Source organism: Nothoprocta perdicaria, unplaced genomic scaffold (genome assembly GCF_003342845.1).
Source record: "Nothoprocta perdicaria isolate Ctin4 unplaced genomic scaffold, notPer1 scaffold_297, whole genome shotgun sequence".
Lineage (NCBI taxonomy): Eukaryota > Metazoa > Chordata > Aves > Tinamiformes > Tinamidae > Nothoprocta > Nothoprocta perdicaria.
Genome location: NW_020455529.1, coordinates 101,468 through 127,583, shown reverse-complemented (window position 1 = coordinate 127,583; position 26,116 = coordinate 101,468). Strand labels below are relative to the sequence as shown.

The 26,116-nt window shown below is 41.1% G+C and overlaps 1 protein-coding gene across 1 annotated transcript in view; it reads left to right on the top strand.

Moving 5' to 3' along the window:
* Positions 1 to 26,116, top strand: part of TMEM245 (transmembrane protein 245) — a 53,291-nt gene that overhangs the window by 690 nt on the left and 26,485 nt on the right. The window contains exons 2-8 of the mRNA XM_026041855.1: positions 4 to 507; positions 8,661 to 8,778; positions 10,030 to 10,131; positions 11,065 to 11,169; positions 12,594 to 12,803; positions 16,981 to 17,150; positions 21,746 to 21,769. Of these exons, the coding sequence (XP_025897640.1) occupies positions 4 to 507; positions 8,661 to 8,778; positions 10,030 to 10,131; positions 11,065 to 11,169; positions 12,594 to 12,803; positions 16,981 to 17,150; positions 21,746 to 21,769 (1,233 nt within the window). The remainder of the gene's footprint in view (positions 1 to 3; positions 508 to 8,660; positions 8,779 to 10,029; positions 10,132 to 11,064; positions 11,170 to 12,593; positions 12,804 to 16,980; positions 17,151 to 21,745; positions 21,770 to 26,116) is intronic.

Below are 26,116 nucleotides of genomic sequence, written 5' to 3'. Positions count from 1 at the left end.
GAGGAGAGCGCGGCGGCGCGGCGGCTGGCGCTGGGCGGCGCGGCGGGGGTGTCGCTGCCGCGGCTGGAGAAGCCCATCAAGCAGGCCTTCTACAACACGGGCGCGCTGCTCTTCGCGGGGCTCTGCTGCGGCGCCGCCGTGCTCGTCTACTTCATCCTGGAGGCCTTCCTGCGGCCGCTGCTCTGGGCCGTGCTCTGCGGCACCTTCCTGCACCCCTTCAAGAGCTCGCTCACGGCGCTCGGCCGCCGCTGGCTCGGCCGCCTGCAGCGCTCCCGCACGCCCGTGCTGCTGGCCGCGCTGCTGCTGCCCATCTGCTTCGCCAACTACGGCGTCGAGGCGCTGGGCGAGCAGGTGCTGCGGCGGCGGCGGCTGCTGCTGCTGCTGGGCGCCGGCGGGCCGCTCCTCTACGGGCTCTACTGCGTGGGCAGCTCCCTGGGCGTGCAGGTGCTGCTGGCGCAGGCCGCCCGCCTCATCTGCCAGGGGCTCGACTACTTCAGCAGCCAGTGGGTGAGTGAGCGAGGGCGCGCGCGCCCGCCCGCCCGCCGCGCGCGGCCGTTAGGGCCGCTGCGGGCGCCATGTCGCTTGTTGCGCCGCAGGGGCGCGGGAGCGCCCCGCGGGCTCCCGGCCTTGCAGCCGGGGAGGGGGAGGCGGCCGTGGGGCCGCGGCAGGGCCCGATGAGGGCCCCCCCAGTCTGCAGGGTCCCCCCGGCCTGCGCCGTCCTGGCCGGCCTGAGCGAGGGCTTGGGCAGGCAGGGGCTTCTCCGGGCGCCGTGTGTTGCGGGCCCGGCTTCCCACACTTAAAAATCCAACTGCTTCTCTGTGTATTGTTTACTCTAATTAAGGCTTTGAGAGGTTACATCTCCGTGGTGGGTTTGACTAGTTTAAAGCACCCAGTGGAACTCAATGGGACACTCTTTTCATTGGGTTACTTTCAAAGGTTGCGTTGGAAGTGGGAGCAGTACTGTGCATATGAGGTAAACGGGTGTGTGAAAACACAGAAGTTGAGTGAAGTTGTACTTGGGGGAAAAAAAAACTGTTGTAGGATTGGCTTGCCCAGATTCCTTAATGTCAAAGACTTTCCTTTTTTTAGCTGCCTCTTTAAGCAAGATTCTTCTAGCTGCTTGGCTGGAAAATAACATAGGCAGTTGCGTTAATAGGGATGTAAGTGCAGCTTAAAGTAAAGAGGTACTTGAAAAGTATCGTGTTGGCAGGAGACAGCAACAAACTGCCAAGGAAAGACGTACCCTTGCAAGCTCTCTGAATCTGCATTTTACTCCTGTAGTGTAGCCGAGGTATGCTGGTCTCTCACAAACCAGAAATGAAAAGGCAATAGGTCTCCTAAGTGTTTTGATCACTGACGTTTTTAGTATGTCTAAGATGGGCTAGAGAGATTTTCTCCAGAAAGTCTTGAAGGTCGAAGGGGAGGAAGAAATTTTCTTGGCTTTCTACTCTTAAGTCATAGCATAGACTAGAGAATGTCAGGGAAGATGTTTTTCTGGTCTGTTTTGTCCCCAGAAGTGTAATCTGAGAGTGAATGACAGAGAGGATCACTTTTTTTATTAATATTATTTAAATGAAGAGGCATGGTGCAAGCTTTTACCTCCAGTTAAGTGATGAAAGAACAAAAGCATGACTTATTACTCATTGTAAGTTTTGATTTATTGCCCTGCCATTTGTCTGATAAGTTTGAAGTTTTGCCCAAGCAACTATGTTGCTTCAAAAACTGACTTGAGTACCATCCTTGTTCAAACCTTTCTAGTTCAGTTATGCTGGCTGCTACCTCATAGCTGTAAAGGTATTAAAGGAACTCGCACTGATATCACCTCAGAAGTATGTTCTAATATGCTGCCCGATTTTTATGCATTTTTCAGTGCAGTTTTGTTTAGCAGGACTCTGATACTCCTCTTTGCAGTGTTTCCGAGAGGCACGTGATGTCTATTGAAATTCTGTAAAATTTTAACTTGGCAAAAGATACTAAATTCCCAGGCCTCTTCTGACTCGACATCCTTCAGGCGGGTTAGGGAGGGGGGAAGTTTATGTCAAAAATAACGAACCATGGACTTTACTGCAACAGGTTTGCTTTAGAAGCTCCTATCAGGCTGCCTAAATCTTCTTGTGGGGAAAAAACTCTGTGGACTTTTCCTTGTAAATAACTTTGCTCAGCCTGGCAATATCTCTAAACCTTGCAGTGTTTCCCTGGTCCAGGCATGTTTGAACCTTGCTGTTCCTTCATTCCTTTTAGTTTAGAGCTGGTTTCAGGCTGCATATCTTGAACAGGGTAACTTAATTTTACCTACCCTGCTGAGAAGCCTTGAGCTGGATTAGTTAATAGTATCTGCTTTAACTTTGGCTAAGTGTTTTTAAGCCATTTTATTTCCATGTAATATTGCGGGGACTGGGCATGTGTACCGTTTTCTTGCTATCCTCTGCACAGGAATTTTGAATATTACAGATCTGTTTACTCCATTTTACTGTCCTTTTCCTGGCATCTGAATCTTCCATGGTTCCTTCTGAATGTCTCTTACATAAAAATAAGAACTACATTAACATATAGGTGCTTTAATGTGATAAGCAAAAGTTACAGTAACCTAATTTCTTGCACTGTTTCTTATAGTAGGCCATTAAGGCATTTTGGATTTGTGTTTTGAAATATCTTCATCTAGAATAAATTAATTTACATAAACACCATAAGTTCCTATTGTATACGTGAAATAGTACCTTCTTGCCAAGAAGGTGACATGTAACTCATTCGTTAAAGACGCAGAGGCAAGCAAATGGGTCCTGCAGCACAGTGTTTTGTGACAAGTGTGAGGGCAGCACAGAGCCTAGCACAGAGCAGTTGTTCAAAGTAGTATTCATCTTGTGAACTACAGATGCCAGTCCCCAGCCACCCACAGTTCTGTCCTGGCTGCACAGGTTTAAAAGAAAGACATTTGTTTTTACTGAGCGCGTGTTTGGTCTTTGTACTTGTGCCACCTGGATGCACTTGTTGCTTGCAGGAAGCAAGGTGATGTGCATTTTATCTTCTCCCTTTCTGCTGACCTCTGCTGCCCTAAGGAAGGGAGAGATGGCTTGGAGAGTTTGACCAAGAACCATTACTGTTGTCAGTAACTTTTTTGGTACCAGTTTGGTGTTCCCTGAAAATATATGTGTGATATCTACTGGTACTGTGATACTAGGGCAGTTTTTAATTTTGCTTCCAATGCAAGTGCACAAAATGTTCTCTAACTGCAGGGATTGCATGTGATTCTGATTTAGGAAACTACCTCTTGACCTAGCATGCTGGAGCTTTCTGGTGCCATTGTCCCCAAATCTGGGGAAGCTGTTCCCAGTGCTACTGAGGAGGAGTCAGGCAGCACTACAGTCCTTTCTGTTTTTTAAGTCACGCTTGAATTTGAAATAGGAATCCTTGATATCTCGGGGACTGACCCCTTTGAGAGAGAATGGCATAATCCTACATTTGAAGAACAAGTGTTCTTTTGCTGAAAAGTGGGATGTTTGTCTGATAGGAGACTGGAATACTGAATATGTTTATGTTCTATAGCAGCTTTAACGTGGTGGTTCTTGCATATCTTCTGAAGACTGATCTGTGGATTCCTAGGCTTGTTTGAAGCATACTTCTATCTATCATACTTAATGTAATGGAAATTCTTCTGCTTTGCAGCAACTTTTCAAACTACTTCAGCCTGACACTTTACAGCTAGAGTAATACACAGGAGATGCCAGCTATTGGCTGCAATTCATTTGTCAGGAGGGGTCATGTGTTTAGATTTGTTTAGAGAAGAGGTAAGAGATTGTCAGAACTGTTACTCAAGGTCAGAACTGTGTGTGCTGACTTTGTTTTGCTCCCCTCCATGTGGAATGAGGGGCTTCTGTGAAACAGTGTGCCAGACCGTATCTGCGACTGTGCTAGGTGTGACGCCTTCTGTTCTAGTGGTTTGCTAGCAATTAAAGGTCCTACTCAGTACTTTCCTCGCTAGAATGATGTAAAAATCTGGGGATGCCACCTGCCATGAGCATGACACCGGGTTGTCATCAAAGTGTTAGGTAGCTTGGTGGTTCCATGTTTAAGGGGGGTCCCGTGTTTTGTGGTCCCCCCTGTCTTGTCAGAGAGACTATTGAAGCCCTTTGCCAAAGAAAAGTGCTCACCCTGGCCTTAGATTCCAGGAGTCCCTAAAGTAACCTCTTCAAAGCATCTTCTCCTCGAGTGTGCTTTGGGTTGCAGGTATCCAGGGAGGCTTGGCTGCCATAGCACCACTGAACCTTCTGAGACATGAGAAGCATCTAGGTGCTGTCAGAACCTAGGCTCTAAAGATGGCTTTTCAAAATGTCTTCGTTTTGTTGTCACAAACCTGGTGGAGGTGACCTTTGTGGAGGCCTCGTGGGGTCTCCTTAAAGACGGGAAGGGAATTATTTCCTCTACTTCGACCTCTGAAAGGAATGATCAGTGTGGAACTGTCCAGCAAAATGTTAACTATGCTCTATATAGCAAAACGTAAAGATGGAGCTGCTCCTATAAAGGAGGCAGCTCCTGTGAAAGCGGTATTGCAAAGCTTGTCCTAAGAGTGATAACCTGCCCTCAGAGGAGGTTCTAACAGGTGGATACTTTTTGAGAAACCTCTTCACACGAGTCAATTTTGAGAAACTTGATTTCTGAGAAGTTTTTTAGTGGATATTCTCACAAATAACTTATTTATTAAAACAGCACAAATGAGCTGTAGAAGAAGCCCTTTAAAAAAACATATCTGCAGATACCAGAATAAATTAGCTAGTGGATTATCTTAAATTTGCAGCATAAGAAATGTTGCAGTACTCTCTGAAAATGCTTTTAATCACTGTAACAGTGTTCATTTTGATACGTCAATCTTGTCTGCCAGGATTATAACCATAAATTCATCATTTGGAACTGAGCAGCAGGCTGGATGCCAGGTTTCCATTTTATTTAGCTAAGTAGTTTTAGGTAAACCTAGAATATATAAATATATATTTATAATAAATTATAAATTTATTATATAATTTATATATATAAATATATATAAGTTGGAGGATCTAAAAGGAACCTAACCAATTGACTGTTTTACTTCTTTGTCAGCAAGTAGGCCAGTTAGTCCGATGTACTTGTGCTTTTTGTGCTCAGTTAAGTTCAAGGTGTCATTTTCCAGCTTCAACAAATAACGATCTTTTTAGTGCAGGGTAAGAGGGGTTGTTTGAGGTTGCTCTGAGGTGGGACATAGCGTTATTTGTTGGGTTGGTTGGTTTGTGGTGTTGCACCTGCCCAGTGAAGACCCTTTCCATACTGAGCGAAGGGCAGTGGCACAGGCTTCATTCTGCGGAAGCCCCGTGCTGTGGAAGGCTGCCTGCCATGTCCTGTGGAATATGCAGTAAAGCCAAATGGAATTAGTTTTGGTTTTGAAAGTGAGTCAAATTGGCATTTTCATGATTCTGCACTTGCTTTCTATTAACTTTTCTTCATTAGAAAACCATTTTCAAATGAGCCAGACAGATGAAGAAACCCCTATGATGTTCGTAATGGCAAATGCATCTAAAACTGTTGGATGAGAACAACAGGGAGGGAACCATAGGATACCCAGTCACTAAACTTGTGTGTCAGTGTGTGAGGTGTAAGGCAACCTGGGAGCAATGTTATGGGAATACTGCTCTTGAAAGGCTTTCCCCATTTAAGGGGAGGGGAGACTTTAAAATCAACATCTGTGAGCGAAAACCTTATTTTAAAATGTTAGAGAAGTGGTGAGACTTCTGTGGTGTGATTTTTTTGTTGCAGCCTTAAGCAGACTGATGCATGTGAAACCTTTCAAATTGGATCCAGAGTCCAAGAGGAGAAGCAGCTTGGGAAAAAAAATAGTAATGCTTTTAGGAAAAGAAGGAAGTGGGTGAACTGTGTGATGGAAGAGTTTTACTCTTCAATAAAAATCAATATAAGTGCTGTTAGGAGTTGAGTAGTAAGAGAGAAATCCCTTCTCATTGAAATGTGATGCCAAAACTTAAAGTGTTTTTTAGACTTTCGGGCTTTAGAATATGCCTAGTGGTAAGTGTAACAGAAAATGGGCTTTCAGGAATACCAGAAAAGGTTTTACTGATAAATCTAGACTTTCCAGCACATAGAACTAGTAATTAAGGTGATATTCCAGTATTTATTAGCATATTCAAAAGACTGAAGCAGATTCTTGAATTTAACGTAAAGGTAACAGGCGTTTATGGCATCATTTTTGCCCTCAGTTGACAAGAGGCAATTTAAAGAGAACTGAAAGCTGTTGGACTTGCATAGACATCTCCAGCTCGGCTTTTTAAAATGATCTCTGTAGCCCAAAGTGGATACTGAAATCCAAGGAATTTTACTGCAGTGTTACAGCTGTTTTTAGGAGAAAAAAACAGGGTGGTGGGGTGGGGTTTTTTTGTTTGTTTGGGTGTTTTTTTTTTTTTTTTTTTTTTTGGTGTGTGTGTTTGGTGGTTTTTTTTTGGGGGGGGGGGAGTGGGGCTGGTGTTACTACTGTTTGTACCTAAAGAAAAACATCTTTTTCAAATTGCTGTCGGGGTACAGAGGTGCAAGGCAGTTAGGAGAAATGAGAGCTTTGCCATTTGGTCAATGAAACTAAGTGAAGGAAGGAAGAAGAATGACACCCTCTAACAAGGCACCTAAAATTCTCATGTGTGGGGGATAGCGCATGCCAGTAGAGTTAACGAGATAGAAAAGGTGTTTGAAAGTCGTCGATGAAGTCGTGAACCTTTGGCATCTGCAGCTGACTTGTGCTTACGCGTGCGGGGGTGCGTGCGCACTCGCTTGCATGTAAGTACTTGGAAAGCGCTCAGCAAAATAGTGAGAAATGTTGCATAGGATGTGTTTGAAATGGAGCAGGAGGTTGCCAAGTTAGTATGGGATAAAACCCAAGCCCTGTCAATCAAAGCACTTTGTTTTACCAGCTGTTTTCAGCTACAGCTTGTTTGGTGGGAGGCTGCCTGAGCTGAAGTAGCCTGGCCTAGTTCTCTTGGAGGGGATTTCTTGCCACGTAGGGCAGTGCTCCTCATACCTCACAAGTGCTTGACCGTAACATTAACTGGTAATAGATTGATTCATCCTTGGACGTTGAAATCAAACCTTTTGCACCGAGTGACTGGATGTGTGCAAGGCTGAGTGTTGTTTTGGTTTGGTTTCTGAAACAATGTGGGTGACTCATCTGTTTTAAAATAACTGTTTCTCTCTGTAGTTAATTGAAGTAAGAAATGCTTTTACTTCCTGTCCTTTGCTGAGCTTGGAGAGAACTGTGGAATTGTTGTAACTTGCAACAGGAGTAATTACTGAATACTTCAGCTCTGCGGTTCTGTGACTTCGTTTTAGTTCAACGGATAAAAACAGTGGAGAGCAGTTTACGTTGGCTTTTAACCCAGATTTCTGCACTATTAACCTCTTACTCTTGGCATGTTTTTTAATTGGGAAGCTGAACTCTGACCTATTAACAGAGCTTGTTGTTTGTAATTTATCATGAGTCTTAAAGGCTGAAAATGCATTTGATGCTGGAATAGACCTCATGAAAAGAGGATAGAGAAGAGCTTAGTACCTTTCTTGCTATTGAATTATCCTTTATTTGCATTTGGGCTGAAACGTTTATTGTGAGTATAGTTGTGCCTGTGCTGTTAAATGAATGCTGCACAGTGCTAGAAATCAAAATTTAATGTTCGAATTTGAACATAATATCCAAGAGTTTCATTTCAGATATTTGCCTTGAAGATGTTTTTTTTTGTTCCTGTTGTTTGTAAGCTTTGCACTGTTGTGTTCATATGTAATTAGGAAAAGAAAACAAAAGTTGGATTGATCACCTCTGATGGAAAAGATGAGTATGAAAGGACAGTAGATTTGTTCTGACTTCCTAGGGGATTTTTAATTGAACGAGATGGAGTGAAATCCTGGTCCCTCCAAAGTGAACAGGATGGGTTTATGCTTATCTGTTGAATTTAGTGCAATTACCATTTCCTGCAGAGCAAGTAGGTGAATGACAGTGACACAAACTGCTTTTCATGGAGATTGAGCTTCCTTGGCATGAGTGAGAGCAGAAGCAGAGGGGAACGATAGGTCTCTGTGGTCAGCCGGGTTTTTGTCTCTTTCAGCTCGTTCTCCTTTAGCAAAAGCTGTTAATAAAAGTTCTGTTTACAATTCACAGGGATTTATGGATGAACAATAGGTGTCCTGGTTAGGATAGGGAGTATTTGATGAATTTGGGTCTGAAACATCAAATATTTCTTTGAATGTAATGCTGATTTTTTTTAACAGGTTTTCATGTTTGTTATTTCACGTCTTTGCTTAGCAGGGACTTTTTATTGTCAGGCTGAAACTTGTTAGCTAGAGCTTCCTACGTGGCTGTCTCTGTTGTTAGCTGCCTAGTGAGTAGACCTGAAGAAGACAGTTGCAAGCAGCAAAACAAGATGACTGCATCAGTCTCTTATTTGCTGGCACAGCAAGCAGTAGTCTTTTTATATGAGTGTTTTCACTTAGATACTTGGTAAAAGTGCATGGCAAAGTCACTCACAACCTGAACTATAACCTGACTTTACTTCTCTATGGCAGAAAGGGGTATGTGTAATAACAAATAAATGCATACATATACCTGTGTGAATGTGTACATACCCACAGATATCCTTTTCTTTCAGATCTGGACCTTGGTTGTTGGTTACCTGTTGATGATTTCCTTTAAGTGGAATCTAAGCACGGAGCGTTACTTGAAAGCCATCTCGGTACCCATGTGGATTATGCTGCTCTTCCACCTAGGTGAGTAACATTGTTGGTGTTCATGAGCGGCAGTGCCCTTGTATCTGCTGTGATTCTGTCATCCTGCAAGCAAAGCCACGCAGTGGCTCTTTTTCTAAATTATTCTAGTGGAGTCTCAGCTGAGGTGCAAGCTGTTTTTCTGCTCAGTAACTCAGTCTGCGTGTGGCCAGCAGAGATTTCTTCTTCGTTATGCAGCAGTAAATGCTGTTGGTAGGAAGCTGGTAAGATGGAAGTGTTGGAACATGGGTTGGGAAGGGCAGCAAGAATCTGAGCAGCAGCATCTGCCTTCCACTTCTGTCACTCACTTGACACTTTCTGTGATTTCATTTTATTTTACACTGGCAGTAGCAGATCTCTCATCAGCTGGTTGGAGGGGAAGGACAGAGGTCACATGGGAGGGATTTTAAACTTTCTCATAAATACTTGGAGAACCTGTCACTAACAAGGCTGAAACTGTGCATTGAAGTGCATTTAATAGTAGTAGTAGGAGCAAAATAAAAATAAAATGTCAATATGATGATACTAACACTATTAAGTAAGTTTACTGCTAGTCTTTGTTTTCTCTGTACAAATATAAGGTTCCACTGACTTTCTAGTATTAATTTTCTTGCATTTAATCTAAACATTAGATTATCAAAGTCAAAGTTCCATTGGATTTCCCATTGGTGATGCAAATAAGTCAGATACAGTGGAAAATTTCTGAGCTTACGTAGTGCTTTATTTTTGCTTTAGCAGTAGCTTGCAAGAGTTGTTCTAAGCACACGTGGGCTCTTCTCCGAAGCTTTAGGCTGCACATAGTGGCTTTGCCTTTGCTCACATTTTCAGTCTAACATTGGCTTGAAGCAATAGCTGAAAAGTCCCAAACAAGGCTACACTTGATAGAACTCTGTAGAGATCTAATTTAAATCTCTTTTTTTTTTTGTGGTTTGACATGCTTCTGATTTTCTAAAATGTTTTTATGTAGAGCTTAATATAATTTTGCATGTGTTTTTTAAAGACTGTGTGGTATGTCAACATGGTCAAAGTCACCGAAGACGTAACAATGTTGTTTATTTGCCAAGATAGTTGTTCACCCCTTGTTTTTTCACCTCATCCCTTCTGTGAATGTAGGAAACTTGTTTATTTCAACAAACTTGTTAGTTTTTGCCTACCTCTTGGCTGAGGTAGTGTGTCTCTCAGTTCTGCTAGATAATTTTAGTGGCATTTTTTATTGAAAAAAGTTGGGTTTTTTTTTTTTTTTTTTTTTTTCAGCTTCTGTGGCTGGTTCCTGGAGAATTCCTGTGTTTCTGGTTATAGTTGTTCTGATGACTGTAGGCACGTTGCATGAACAGCAGAGCGGAAAGGAGTCTTCTGGTAAGAAATGAGGTATATTTTATTATAGGAGCAAAAGTGAGGTGAAGTCATCTGAACTATATTATTGTAATGTAATCTCATACAGATAGCAAGAATTTGCTGTAAGAACTTTTAGGCTTTTTCTTCCGAAGTGTATTTTGCATGCTGAAATGAATCTTTGGCTCGTTATAGAAAAATCTTTGGAATAAACTGCTTGGTTTCCATAGAATAGTGACTCTCTCAACTACCAAGTTTAAAATATGTTTTGATTATATGGTTATGTTTAGGGAACCTTGTGCCTGTTTTCAAGCATGAAGAACGTCCAGGAATTAGGAATTAGGAATTAGTCTAATTTTGAAAGAAATAAGCAGTACGGATTTAATAGCTCCTAAAATATTGAGTATGAGAGAACTTAGTTTGCTTCATCCACCCAGTAAATTTGTTACGTAATTATGTGTGGTTAGAATGCAAATTTCTTCAAGTTAAGAACTTGGGCTTGGATAAAACTAGCTTTCTTCTGTTGTGAATGGGGTTTGTATGAAAACAACCCCACGGCTTCCTTTCTGTTACTACTTTTATTGTGATTTTTCGGGAGCTTTCTTCCTATCATGCTATTTTGGTGCTTTTGAAAGGTCTCACAGTCTTGGTTAGTGAAACTGATCACCAGGTACAGAGACTGTGAATTAACCAGACTGTGAGTGACAAATATCAGTGACAGTTCACTAGCAAGGAGAGGCTGAGGTACTGTATTTATGTGCTGACACTGTAATGCGAAAACTAGTAGCATTTGTGGCCATTCAAACATGTTGACTATGTAGGAAGGCTTACTTAAAAACTAACAATATATATCTATAACTTTTGTATTGCTTAACCACTTCAGTGACTATCAAGCAACAAATGCATGTTCTAAGGCCTGGGTTGTTCTTTCTTTATATACACAAGTATGTTTTGCAGGGGCAGAACTTCCTGGTCAGATGATTTCCATTGCTGCTTCAACAATTGCCATGGCCATATCAATTACGGAAGATGAATCCAATAAACCTTCCTCACAACCCTCAGGTGACTGAATACTCTGTAAGAAAACATTTGAATTTGTTCTAAAGGCTTGAATAAGAGGGAAATAAGAACATATTTCAAAATAGCCCCTCTCCTCCTTTTCCAGAATAATGTGTTACACTTATCCAATGTACCTGGTTTAAAAATAGTGAAAGAACAATCATATAGAAGCTCTCTTTCGTACAGGAGGCCTGACTAGAAGTTTGTGGCTGTGTCGTCTTGTGTTTGTTTTGTTTTGCTTGCTTGTTTTTGGTAGTGAGGACAACTTTCCCTCTTTCTTGTTTTTATTTGCCCTTGATTTGTTTGCACTAACAAGATATAAGTGGGCTGCCTGGTGAGGTGCAGGCCGCCTCTGTTGGCAAAGAGCAGCTCCAGTGGGGCTCCTGTCCTGCTGGACTCACTTACCATCTGCCATAGGAAGTTTCCTTCCATGGATCCACGAGCTTCCTGGGCTGTTTGCTGTCTTGGGCTTCCAATAGTGATTTCCAATAGTGGTATCCAACAGGACCTGGAGCTACTCTAAATCAAGATACCGGGAGTCCATGTCCCTCACTTGCATGGATGAGTTACTGGTGCAATAGCATACAAAGCTTATCCATATGAAGCTGATACTAGGTAGATTTGCAAACCAAATTTAAAAAAAAAAAATTTACTCAGATTCTGTAGACAGGAACCTTATACTGGACATTTTTGTTTTGCTGGAAACCACCATTTGCTAAACCCTGTTAGTGCCTTTATTTTTTTAAGCCTATACAGTCTCATTTTTGATTTAAACTTCATCTTTTCTAAGTTGTAAATGAGAGAACAAGAGCTTTGGTCAGCAATTTACTTAGACTTGCTGTTGTTACTGAGTTAGGTTAATCTAACAAGTAATTTAAGATCACAGTGTGAATGCTGCATTTGCAGTGTAAGTGTTGAGGAACAGAAGGAGTATACTAAGAAAATGAGATGGGAGCATCCCCTTCAAACAGTCTTTTTTTTTCCCTCTTTAAATGAGATCTGAGCATGTTTGAGACCTTAAATTGAAGAGAAATCAACACGCTTCACACTGCTTTTGAAAATGAAATCTGCTCTAGCTTTCTGAGATAAGATTGCTTGATAAAGTGTATGTAGTTCCTCTAATTCTGACAGGCCTCCTGAGGAGGAGGCCTCTAAGAATGCAGCATCCCTTCTTCCTCCTTCTCCTGTTAGCCCTGCCTGCTGTGGCAGTGTGTGATGTAGGAGAGCTTGCACAGACCTGTTCTAGTTTTTTCAAAATTCAGGTTCTTGCCAAGGCTACTCTGCCCTTTAGAGGGTACTACCTAGTAGTACTACCTTTAGATACTACTATGAATGTAAGTTAAAATGCTGCTAAGGAGCATATTCTGTTTGGTATGATAACTCCCACCTGTTCCACTGTCATTTATATTTTTGTTTGTTTCTTTTAGAAACAACAGAAGGGGATCAGCCTGCGCATACTTCATCATCTTTCTCGTCTTCGTCATCTTCTGGGAGCAGGCAAAGGCCTGAGATTGGAGCTCTTCTTCGAAGAAAGAAGACGAGTGATATTTACTTTGTTACACTTGTCTGGGCCATTGTCATTGTGCAGATCTGGCTAAATCTCTGGATTGTGCAACTATTGCCAGTGCCTTTTGCAGGTAATACAGTTCCTATGAATGTGTATTAAGTGATGGCTTTGGATAGCCTTAGACTTTGAATTAAGTGTAGATAAAAATCTTGTTTCTGTTATAGGCTTGTATGAATTCTTTTTACTTTCTCAAGATTTCTTGTTTTGAAAGACATGGATTTAATGAAGTGACTGTCACAAGCTAAGTCTTTCTATGTGGTTATAAAGTCCTTGACCAATTACAGTTTCAAATAAGTTCAGTTTCAAGTGCAGCCTCCTGCTTCATATGGGCCCAGGCCCACTTGCTCATTTTAGAAGTGCTTTGTCTGTAGATGGACTATCACTATTACCTGTGTTATTTGGAATACTTACCTTACATTTTGGCAATACTTTTGGAGCACTTCATTTTTCTTCCTCTTGGTGTCATCTTCTGCGTCCACAGCTAAGGCATGCTGTTACTCACTTTCAAGTCCAGGGCATGCTGTGTTTTCATTCCCATTAAAAACGACTTACCAGGTTCTGCAGACAATCAGAAGTGGAGTTCTCTGAGGTGGCTTGGGTAAATTATCTGGGGTGGCTTGGCTTTGTTACTTCACATCTACATGCATCTCTTATCTGTAAAGCGATAGTGACATGTTTTTGATGGTTATCTGAAGAGGTTGTTTTAAAACTGCTTGCCAATTATTTCAGTAACTTTTGGCAGGAGTGGAATAGAGAGAGAAAGAGAGAGAAAAGGGAAGAGGGAGCACAAGAAATAGGTGTGTGCACTAATGAATCTGAGGCCTGCCTTTGTTGTTTTTTTTTTTTTGTTTCTGTAAACAGAGAATGTTGCCTATTTTGTTAGACTTCATTTAAACTTAAAACACTGTTTTCAATTTATTGAACACAAATATAACTATTATCCCTTTTACTAAGCCATTATAACTGTCTAATTGAGCAGCTGGAAATCAAATGTAGGGCCAAGAACTCTGAGAAACACTGTGAAAGAAACAGCTGTGTGTTTGGCTGTGGCACCGTAGTAAAGGCTAGAAGGGAATTTTATCATTGGACATTCAAATAGCTGAGTATGTTAAGAGGAGAAAGAAGATTTCAATTCCTTTATTTCCTAATAGTGCAGCTGCTACTGCAGCGCTCTGCCCAGTTTTGATGACTGGCCATCATGGGAGATAATGACAGATTGGACAGAGCTCATAAGAAAGCCATAAAAATGATCAGGAGGTTAGAAAATGTGTTTTAGAGCTATAAGAAGCTGAGTTTGAATGTTTAAAATTATTCAAGGAATGATTGTTGAGAAATGCCTACGTCCGGTGGGAGGTAAAAGGGGTGCAGTAGGCTCTAGGGTTTGGCACACAACAGGCTACAGTTTTACGTTTGAGCCAGGCATGTCTAGGCAGCCACTCCTGAAGTGACTTTCTGAAGGCTTCTGTGGATTATCTGCTGCAGCCAGTGCCTAGAAGTGCCTACACAAGAAGATCAAGCCAAAACAGAAGTTAATCTGGGAATATTTGTAATTTATTGCCTCAGCTGTGAGACCGGGCTGTTACCTGCTTGTTCTTGCCATAAAACTGGTGAGTGCAGCCAATTCTCCACAAAACCCTTATGAAGGGGACGTGTTGTTATGCAAGGAGTCTTTGAGCATAACCTGGACTGTTAAAAAGGAAGTATTAAGAATAATGTAGTAGTGGACAGTAGTCTCATAAAGCAGAGGTTTCCTTGCAGCTTTTCAAGTCTAAGACATTAGTCTTAGACACTTAGACACAAATCTAAACACATAGAGTTATAAAAGAAAATACTTCTAGAACATAAAAGGGAAAAAAAAGGAGAAATCAGCCCTCTTCAGTTTGAGAGTTTTTTTGGAGTTTCTTATGATAGACATGACTATTACATGAAGTAGCATTTAGATTATCGTAAAAAAAAACCTTACTAGCATGAATACTTTTGTCTTTTACTTAAGTAAAATGAGATGCTCTTCAAAAGTTGTTTTATGTAGAGGATGAAGAACAGTACTTCCGTAAATAAATAGGGACAAAAGTGAAGAACTTTTTAGTTTTTATGTGCTTGCTTTATTTAAAATTCTGTTTTCTTTTCAGATCGTTTTCTGCTCCTGGCAAATGTTTAGGTTTTTTTGCCTTGTTTCTATACTTTTGTTCCTATTTTTCTCATACCTCCTCTAGTTTTCTTACTTGTGTTTTAACCTACCATAATGACAGCAGTAAAACACCTTGTTATTGCCTTTGCAGTGATGGTACGCTGAGTTATTCCAGAGCAGGTTATTTAAATAACAGAAGGTTATAATGCCTTTTCATTTATATTGCTTCTTGTAAAATGCAAACTTGCTCTGTTTTGATGAGCATCAGTTGATGCATTTACTGTCATCACCTTCCAGCATGCAGAGCTTCAACCTGCAAGTTAAATGCAGGCTCTCTTACTCTTTTCTGTATGTTAAGCAATCATAATTAGATTATTAAAGTACATACATACTTTTTAAGGGAATACTTCCTACTTACCACGGGGTGGTGCCAAAGGCAGGTAAACCAAATCTCTGCGAACTTAAATGAGCCCTCAACAGACAAGAACATGGGCTGTTGCAGACGGGACTTAGAGATGATAGGCTTTTGTTGCACCTCGATAAATGCAGTGTTGTGCATGTGGGGCTCTCTATATCCATAGATGGAAGCACGATGTGAATGTGGGGCATGGGAGGGCTGTTGGGCTGGTGCTGTGTAGCAATAAGTAATGCAGCTGGTTTGGAGAATACTCATGTAGTAAAAAAAACTTTTTTAAAAGCTTACTTGAACTTAATTAGACATTCAGTTGCACAGTCTTTCCACAGAACATAATTTAATGTATAAGTAGAATTTTAACCTCATCTATAACAGTTGATCCACATGTGGCAATTTTACTGAACTCTTTAAAGAAAAAAAACTGATGGAAGAAATGATCTGACTATGATTCTCTTGCTCATTGCTTCATTTTGATTTCATTTAGAGTAATATTTTTGGTGTTTAGGGATGAGAAACTATTTGATTTAGAGATTTATAAATCAATTACTCGTATCAACTGAGTCATGAAACCTTTGGATTTGTTACTGCTAAATATAAAAATTAAAGAATATCAACATAAAGGATCACAATTATGTTTTCTTATGTGGTATATTTTCATCAATATCCCATCAAAGTCATCAGTAGTATAAGTCTTTATAGTGTGAATTAATGAACTATTCAGTTTTTATGTTATACTTGTAGTCTTAGTGGTTTTGGAAGAGTAACTGCTTTTGGGGGAATTAAGTTGTTTTTTTTTTTATTTTCAATGATGAATCTGAATAACTTAAGTGATAACATGTTGTTAAATAAAAAAGGAATATGCCAGACTTTTCATGACTGTTAAAGACAGTGTCAAAGGAAAGTTCATGTTTAGTAAGTGTTATCCAAAAGTCTCTGGACTATATTTCATATAGACATCAGCTTTTACTTTTGTAATTGTAATGTTGTATTGTTTCGGTGTTGTTAAGGGCTCTTTCATTAACTTATAGTGGATGTATCTTAGGAGTATTGAGGAAAAACTTTTTTGTAGCAAAATGTTTCTTACAAGGAAAAAAAAAATCATCAGTGTATTGCTTCAGGTATCTAGTCTTAAGGAACAATACAGATGTTTTTGACACTTTCTATGATCATCTCAAGCTCGGATAAAACTGGTGTCAATAAAATAATTTTAGATGCTTAAAAGCAAAATAAAGCGCTACTTGTACTTAGATGTGAGTACTTCTCTAATGCACGTGTTACATGCATGATCTGCTGTCGGTCCTTAAAAGAAAGATACAACTTGTACGATATGGAAAGCTTAACACTTGAGACAAGTTTGGTTTATGTTCAAGATACTTCTAAGTTCTGAATCTGTGCGTAAGCTTGTGGCAAATTAGGGGCAAGCATGTGATAGAACCACACTGGCCTTGCTGAAGTCAGGCAGTTGGGTGATTGTGCAGTGTGCAGGCGCTTCTCTTCTGGTGCATTTTAAATTTCAAGTCTGTAATCATATTTCTAAAGTGAATGTGGAGATTAATGCTAAAACTACTTCAAAAAGGTGAAAATGACTTCTGATGCAAAATATTTTTTTTCTTTTCCTTTAATAGGTCTTTCCAACCTGAATAGATGTGTGCTGTTACACTAAGCTGAAATCTCCAGTACATTCTTCCTTTCTTTTCTTTATAGTTTGGGCACTCAAGAAACTTGTGGTCCATTTTGGAGTTTTGAACTTCATGGCAAACCGTTGCAGTAGTTGGTGGCAACTTGTGGAAAAGTTTGTGATGGAGCGTCAGGAAGCTCTTGCGCCACGGCCCATTAGAGGGCTTGGAAGAGTCATGCTCAAACTTGACAGTAAGGTATTTCTGCTTAGTTTCTTAAGTAACCTGAAAGTTTATTTTTTGCTAGCTGTGTTTTGAAATGCTTTTACTCTAAAATAAGTGTCTGCCACTAATGGACATGTCTCTCATGTAAAAGTATCTGTCTTATGGTATATTTTTACACCATCTCTTTTTTGTCAGTGTTCCCACTAAGGTAAACATTTAAACTGTTACATAATTATGTGCAAAGCTTGATAAGTCGCTGTTAAAAATTTAGATTGACCTCAACTTACCTGGTTGTGGGAAACTTTGTGTAGTTCAACTACCTTATCTGATTACAAAGATATTGAAGTTAAACTTTATCAGCTGGAATATGAAGGGTGAAATGTTCTTCCTTCCATTGTGTAAACTTACTAAAAAGCAATCTGTCATTCTGCAAGTAGGACTTGAGCTAGTTCAACTATATTTGTTTAGACTCTATGGAAATAGTTGTTGAACACAGTGGCTTAGTGGTACAAAAGACATCTTCTGGCTTCCCTGTCTAAAAAGAAATGTGAGGTAAGATATTTGAGAAGTGCTATAGGAAAAGCCTTGTTTGCTCTTCCCCCTGCCCCCACCACTTGCATTGCACCCATGCATTATAAACAGTTATGAACCTCTTTTAATTTTTGTGTAACCTGATAGATTATTTTATTTGTAAGAGTTTTGCCAGTGTACAAAAATGCAGTGTAATGGTGCTGTCCAAGTAATTTTCACTTTGCAAAAAACTGATAGCTTGGAGTTTCCCTAACCTGGGGCCTGGACCCTGTACTTGTTAGAGCGTTAGCACTAACAAGTTAAATCTGTGTGCAAGTTAGAATTCTAAAGTCCAAGAAAAGGAAGATCTGAAGAACAGATCTTACAAAGAATCAATGGATGTGGAAAAAAAAAAAAAAAAGTGCAAGGAGGATGACGACAAAAAAGACATTAAAATGCCAGTGGGAGATAATTGACAGCTCACACAATTCCTTGTGGAGGAATTTGAAAAAGGAAAAGCTTCTGAATATGTAGATATAAATAATTTGAAAGGATCATCTAAAGATAGTGGAGAAGACAAACATCTCAGAGAAACTTACAGAGATAAAAGCTTTTTGTTAACAGGTTTTATATAGGGAGTAAAAAGAATCTTTAGACATGGTATTCTAAGAGCTAGAGTTGTCAAGTATAGTATCTTCTCATAACATCCTTGCCAAGCCCACTTAGTCTTTTTTCATTGAAGAAGCTGAAGTTTTGTCCTTTCGTGCACCAGTCAGCTTAAAGGTATTGGAGGTCAGTGTCACTCTGTCATTAAAAGAGACAGCAAAATAATCCAGAGGGGCACGAACCACGGGGCTTTAGCTGCTGGGTTTTGCTCATCAGTGCAAGATCTTTGTGATCACAGCATCCACTATTACCTGCTGCGACTGTTAAAGGAATCGGCTCACCAGCTGGGAAACAGAAAGGAGCAGTGAGCACAGCTAAGTGGAGGACACTGCTTGCCCCAGAAAAAGAAACAGGAATAAAATCTAAAATCAAATTAAATAAAAATTAGAAATTACTGTAATGCTGCTTCACCCTGAGTATGCAGGGGCTCCGCAGCCTTGCAAGGAGTTGAGAGCTGGTGTCTCTGCACCCTGAAAGTGCGGGGGAGACTCAGCCTCGCGAGCAGTTGCCCTAGCCCTGGGCCCCATATTAGGAGGAAGGGAGGGCTACTTGAGTTGCAGTACTTTCCTCTCCCGAGAGCAGTGTCCTGAGGTGTGCGTGTGTCCTGAGCTGAGGAGGAGACTGAATCTGGGTGTCAGGGCTCTTGGCTCAGCCCCACAAGCTGTTGGCAAGATGTGTCTGCTGTGAACATGCAGTGGTGCTCTCCATACAGTGGAGTAAGGGCCATGCCTGCTGGTGAGAAACAGTTGCACTGCTGAGAGCAAGGGTGGTGAGAGGAGGGAAACAGCTTGCAGCAGCATGTTGTTTTCTCTTTTTAAAAAAAAAAAAAAAAGAAAAGAAAAAAAAAGCCACCAAAAGATGTAGTAAATGTGTGAATAAGTTGCACTTCCCATACAGGAAATAGCATTACATTGAGCCTGGCATTAAAAAAAAAAAAAAAAAAAAAAAAAAAAAAAACTAGGATGCTAGTGTAGGTGACCAGGAATTGTGGACTTAAACTATGAAACTGTAAACTTGAAACTATGAAGCATGTGCTTGCAAGTTTTTGAGCTTTACAGAACATGTCTCTTCTATTAAAAGCAGTAAAAAACACCCTTCTATTCATCTTTCCCATACTCATCAGTTTCTGGTTGTCTCCTTGGTCATGAGAACAAATACCAACTAAAGAGGAGTTCTGGTCAAGAGGAGTACAGGCAGAGTGGGCTTTCTTATTTCCTTCAGTGTGCAGGCCTGGTTTAAATATGGACTGCAAATACAGGACTGTCATCGTATTCACCCATCCCTGACTGCGCTGTTGACCCCTGGAGCTTACAGGCCGAGCAATGCAGAAAGGGGAGATTTCCTGAATGAAGGTGTTGGGGAAAGATCCCTTCTTTCACCCAAGTGGTCACTGAAACACCTAGTAGGGTGCACATTCTCACCAGCACTACAATACTTTTTACTCGTCCTTTTTGATAGTTTTTCTGTTGTCTTTTAACATAGGTACCCTAGTCTTTGATAAGAGCTTGCTCTGTGGATCAAGAGCATAGCCAGTGGTATGAGTCCATGCACTAGTTTTATTAATTAGGTTTGTGCTTGTTGTCCCAAGATATATGGGAGACTTGGGTGAATTATGTATTTATCTTCCTTTGTAATGCAGCACACTAGAATTTTATATATGGAGACCTGGGTAAAATTTAGGTTTGGTTCTTCTGGTGCCAAGATTAGTGTGTAATTAAAGAATCCATGGAAAATGGACAGAATCTGCACTGGTGCATTTGTTATCCCAGGGAATACTGCCTTAGACATGTGAATTCTTGTGTAAGTAGTTTTCCAAGTATAGTCCAACTTCCAAGATAATGGAAAAGTGACTGTAGTCTTATTTTTGAACTAAATATTTGAATTAAGCCATAGCCTGTTTAGTAAGATAGATTGATCATATTTATAGAATCACCTTAATCACTTGGATTTTAGTTTATGATGTATAATGCCATTTCCTGTTATGCTATAGTGCTGTTTTCCCTCACTTAATCCCAGGATGCTGAAATATATAACACCAAAATAACTTCCTTTCACAGCCATAGCAGTAGCCCAGGCTAGAATTGCAGCTTTAATTTCTGTTGTTATAGCTACTGAGTGGAGATACAGGCACGAAATCTACTTTATTTTGCGAAATAAACATAATTAAAGTGGATTCTAATACTGATACATGCAAAAATCAGATGAAAGGCAAAGATATGTTGTTGAATGTGCAAACAACTTTTCCTCTTTTCATTCTTAAATTATTTCCCAGGAGAAGGCATAAAATAGAATCAAATGCACGGTGTCACTCGTGGCTTTTGAAGCTTTGCCATTGCTTTGCACTGCTGTTCTTCCTGTGGCCACACAAGCACATAGAGAATCTGTATGTGAGATGCGTCTCATGTTCAACTTCCTGATGTTCATGTTCCTGTGTAAACCTGCTTCTTGCTTCTGATCCTGACCTTGTTTCTGCTACTTTGTCAAGTTCTTGGGTTTTGTTCAGTGGGAGCTACTATGAGTTGCAGTCATTGGTGAAAACCTTAGATATAATTAAGAGTTTAATGATCTTACCTTCGCTGAAGGAGGAACAAACTTCAGTTAATTGATCTTAACCTCTGAAGCAGAGAAATATTAATGTCTGTTATTTTCAGTGTTGTAGTCACGCTGCTAATGATCAGGCTAATTTCAGCCTGAGGAGCAAGCTGAAATTAGAATGTAACCATATTTAAAAAAGTCAGGTTTTGAATGGCTGTAGTTGAGTAGCTTGGGTGAGAATTAGTAAAGAAAATAACTATACTATAACAGGAAATAATTTTCTGTTGAGAAGTGCACAGAACCATCTGGACAGCCGATAGAAACCTATGCATAACATAATTCTTTTATCTGCAATCAACTGGTACATATTTATCAGGCTTAATTATGTATTTGGTATCTCATAGTGTGTCATTAAATGCCATATGAGTAGGATACTAAAAACATAATTTGTTTAATGTAATAAGGGAGTTAGAAATGTAAGTAAAGCTGCCTCAATAGCAGCAATAAACAAGTATCTCATATTATGTCTGGGTGTTTCAGTAATGTGCCCTTCTCAAAGTACTCTTACAAATACGGCTATGAAATGTGAAATACTATATCTCAATATAATTAAATCAGAATTGCCTGAGCCATGCCGGTATCTTTGTTAATAATAATAAAGTTCTTATTTATTATATCCCTTTGTTTCAAAAAAATGTATGTTAGTAGAGAAATCCAGATTGTTGCAATAGAAGTTAATGTAATCTTCCTATTGTAATTTATCGTTGGGTCTGGAACAATTTCATTTTCATTCTGTGGATGACTTTACCTGTGTTTCATTGCATTTTTTTTTCCCTTCTATTACTGCATTCTTCAATAATTTTCCACTGTGTTCTTGTCTCTTCCCTCTTCTTCCATCTTCCCCTGCCACTGACAAGCTGTGGCACTGGCTTAATAAGAAGGTAAATAAATGGACAAATTGGGGTTCCAACTAATGGATCCTGCGGGGATTTTTTGCAGCATGAGCGCTCCTTAACATGCCTTGCTTCTTAGCTCTCCCTCCCAAGTGTCTCTCTTCCAGCTCTTCATATAAGCTACTGAAGGTCATATAACTCCACCTGAACTGTTGCCTTTTACTAAAAGAAGTGCAAAATTAAGTGTTCTTTACAGAATACTGCATTCATGTCTTTCAAGTGTTAGATTTAGTAGCACTTGTGTTTAAGTAAGGTTGATCTTTTACCTGCTCCCTACCTGCATGCCTAACACCAAGCCGATCTTCCGTCCTCTGCTCAGGGAAGGCCCAGTTCACTGGATTACTAGAGAAATGGTGAGGATCAGGACCTGAAGTGAAATGGTAAAGCAGGGAACCTCAGTGCCTGCAATGTTGCAGTCACTGCAGTTAATCTTTTAGCTTTGGTAGTGCCAAACTGGCCCTTAAGTGTTCTCCATAGCAGAGGGGAAACAAGGATGCCTATAGTGACAGAAATGCTCAGTGTAAAGACAGTGCAAGGGAAATAAAGGAAGTGAGGACCGGTAATAATAATAATAATAAAACTTGTTTACTATAAAGCAGGCATATTTAAGGCAATTTTCTGTTGGTTTTTAAACATATGCATATGTTTCTGTGTGGTTGTTAAACATATGCAGTGTCAGCCTAGTTCATCTAGGCAGAGGTGGAGAAGGCTGATACCTGTAGAACACGGTCGCTTCTGCAGGACCTCTCCTTTCCTTCTCGGGGTGCCGACCACTCTTTGCTTCATGTCTTACACTGTAGGCTTGCCATTTAGGTAGGTGGGTACGAGTTCTTTGTAGCAAACCACTGAGGTGAGTTCTTGTGGATTTAGACTGAAAACAATAACTTAATTTTCCTTTTTTCACATTACCACATATCAAGAGGTATAGAACAATTTTTTTTAAATATTTAAATAGGGTATGTTTTCACCAGCAGCTTTTATCCTCATTTATCACTTCAGTCCTAGTGGCAGAATTAGAAGGGCAGAATTTGAATTACTAGCAGCATAATTATTACTGTGGTTTTCTAAGTGACATTAATGTTCTGGTCAAGCATCTAATCCTCCTGTCCAGTAACAACTAAATTAGAAAACCTAGGTCTGCTTTGCATGGTGTGGAAGGTGCTGTGAAATAACATGGTCCTCAATAATAGTGAGCACAGGGGTGGATGCGGGCGTTGGAGAGCACTGACCCTCTGAAAGGTTCCTTCAAGTGGTTAAACTGGGGAATGTAGGTGGGATCTCCTCTGGATGAGAGCTGAGGAATAACATTGCACGTGGTGAGTAGGCTGAGTAGTTGAAGTTCCTCTTGAGGGTTTGATCTTCGCTGTTAAACCAGGGAGCTCGCAGCACGTAGTGGGAACGCTCTTCATGGACAAGAGCATTCAAGACAAGTTGCTTGCTTTATGTTTCGGAGTTACGATTGCTCAGTAAGAGGGCAAATGCATATAGTTCTCTTGCTCTGGAATATAATTTGATTGTTGTAAGTTGAATTTTGACTTCTGGACTTTGAAATGTTTGTGCTATGATACATGAGCAAAGGCTATTAATAAATGTGTGCAACCCCAGCACTTCATAAAAGTGTTGCCTGCCTGTTAGGGCAGCTTAAGTGAGTTGCAGTGTTCTGAGAGAAAGGTGAGGGTTCAGTCTCAGCTACTTTTTTTTCCCCCTTGCTTCTGAATTAGTTGTTTGCATGCTTGAAAGCTCCTTAAGGTGGGTCTCATTGTCCTTAATATCGATGCATTATAAAAATAACTGCCCCTTAATCCCTTTGAAATCCAAGCTGGCTGTCTGGTTTGTTTTAGCTTGGAACTTTACTTCGTTTGGCCAAAATCTGAAGATATAACTTGTTAAAAGTCCATATATTACTTAGCTGTGCAGGAAAAGATCCCAAAAGACCATAAAATATTGCATACAGTGCAGACTCTGTGTGTGTGTGTATATGAATTAATCTTACTTTAAGAGGTACACCGGGAAGTGAGGATTGTCCCTCAGACACAAGATGTAGTTAGAAGGTTGATGCCTTTTGGTACTTCGATGCCTCAGAAAAAGGCAGAAAGAGACCTTGTGAGAAAACCAGCATAAATTTGGGGTGATGCACTGAGAAACTGGGAGTCTAACACCTGGAGATGGCCGAGTTTGAAGAGGTGGTTGGTTGTGGCTGCTGGTGTGAGACCTTAGCTTTTATCCTCTTGTTTTACAAGCTTTAATCAGGAGCTGCATTGCACGCACTTAGTTTAAGAGAAAGAGTGCAAAATCACCTGCTTCCCATGCCTTCTGTTGACCAAAGCTTAGAATAGGTTCAGTTGGGCTGATTTGTCCTTTGTGGTGTTGTCCAAGGCAGGAGTCCTTAGAAATAATTCCGAAATGGCTGCACAGGGACACTCTGCACGTGGCCTAGGGCTCTGGGAGATGCTCCTCCCTTATGGACAGCCCAATTCCTTAGCTGGCTCATTTCAGTGCAACCCTGTGATGTGTCTTGGTTATAGGCTGCTTCTTGCCCTTGTCAGATGGTGTTTGTAAGATGGTATCCTCAAATATTAGCTAAGGGAAAAATGTTAACAAATCTAATGCAGAAAAATAATGGAAAAATTAAATACTGGAACAGAATTAAAGATGTGTTTTGAGTTGCATGCACAGTTAGAAATGGAATGGGTGGTGTGCTTTATTCTAGGCTTAATGCAGTAGATAGAACATGCTTGAGTTGTTAGTGTCTGGCTATGCAGTGTGAGAAGCTAAAGCAGGCATTTATAGATAGTATATGGTGCTGTATAGCTTGCTGAATCTCTCTGGAATAGGATATTGCTCAATAACTGAGTGGGAACTGTGGTTTTTATTACAGTTTGTGGGAATACAGATGTTGATACTGACACTGTAAGTTGAACCCTGGAAGTTACTGAGAGAAGCACAGCGTTCAGCTCAGTTTAAAAACACTTTCCACGCTAACCTTAATTTTAAAAAACAAACTAGTTGTTATCCTTCCTTTCAAAACTGTGATAATTAAGGATTTTTTTGTTCTTTTTTTTCTGGGCAGTCTTACTATTACCTTTCCATTTGATTTTACAAGTGTGACCTTCTGTAGCTTAGGAGCCTGGCTTGCCGTTACCATCACATCGTTTTGGGTGTTGTGGCCGCGTCAGCCTCTTGATGTTGACTAACAGTCGGTTGGGAAGCTCGGATCCGCACCGACAGCTTGGCGATGTCGGCCTGGCGCGCAGCGCTCGGTTGCTGTGTGTTCGCCTTGGTGCCTCTGCCCAGGCTTTACGAGCAGGGCCTAAATAGGTGAGGCAGGGCTGGGGTGCCAGGTGTGGCCCCGTGTCGGCGGTAAGTATGAGCACGCAGGGCCTTGACCCTCCAGCGGGCGCGTGGGGCCTCAGCCCTGCTGCTCGCTTAGCAGGAGCGAGCACTGGCAGCGAGGAGGGCAGGCAAGGGCAAGGCAAGGAGCAGGGGCTCAGTAGCAAGCTCGTGGGAGAAGAGGGCATGCATGGATGGAGCTGTAGAGAACCGCGTGCTGCTGCTTGTAGTTCTGCAGCACGCGGTACTGTGAGCCCCTTCCACGGGTGCATCCGTACCAGGAGCGTAGCCTGCGTTTGGGATGTGGGTGCGCTCGCTGCCTGGGGGCCTCCCAGGGTTGGCACTGGCCCTGGTTTGCTGTGTTGCTGGCTGCCCAGCTGACCAGCCAGCAAGTGGCCTTGCGTGGCCGAGGCTGCTGCCTCTGCTCATGAAACGTCACCGCTGCTGGTCCCTACCTACATTACAGGTCATTTGGGCTTCTCCTGTGCTGCAGCCCTGCTTCAGTGGCACTGTAGCCTTGCTGTGGCCCACACCAAGGAGCATCCAAACGATTCCTGGTGGTCATGCTCCACTTCAGTGGTCCTCATACCAGTTCAAGGTCCTCATTCCTGACCGTTTGGGCCTTCATCATCTTCCAGTAGCTGCTACGAGGGCGGCCACCCGAACAGCCCCTTCCGCTGCGCTGAGACCCCATCCCTACAGGGGCAGTTCAGGAAATCTCTCTGATGGCTCTTGCAGGATCTTGGGTTCAGTGGTGCTGTTCCAGGAGCTACATTTAAGGCTTAATAGCAAGCTCTTTTCATCACCAATGTAGGAGTAGGCTTGGATTTCCTCCTATACTCTGGAGCTTTCTGTGAACCTCAAGCTATAAGGTACAGCTTTTCTTAACTAAGAAGCAACCAGGGCAACTTTTTTTTTCTTTTAAATAGCTTCTTTTTGAAACACATGCCATAAATTTCCCTCTCCTATCAGTTTTCGATGCCTTTTTTTTATTTGTGGCCTCTT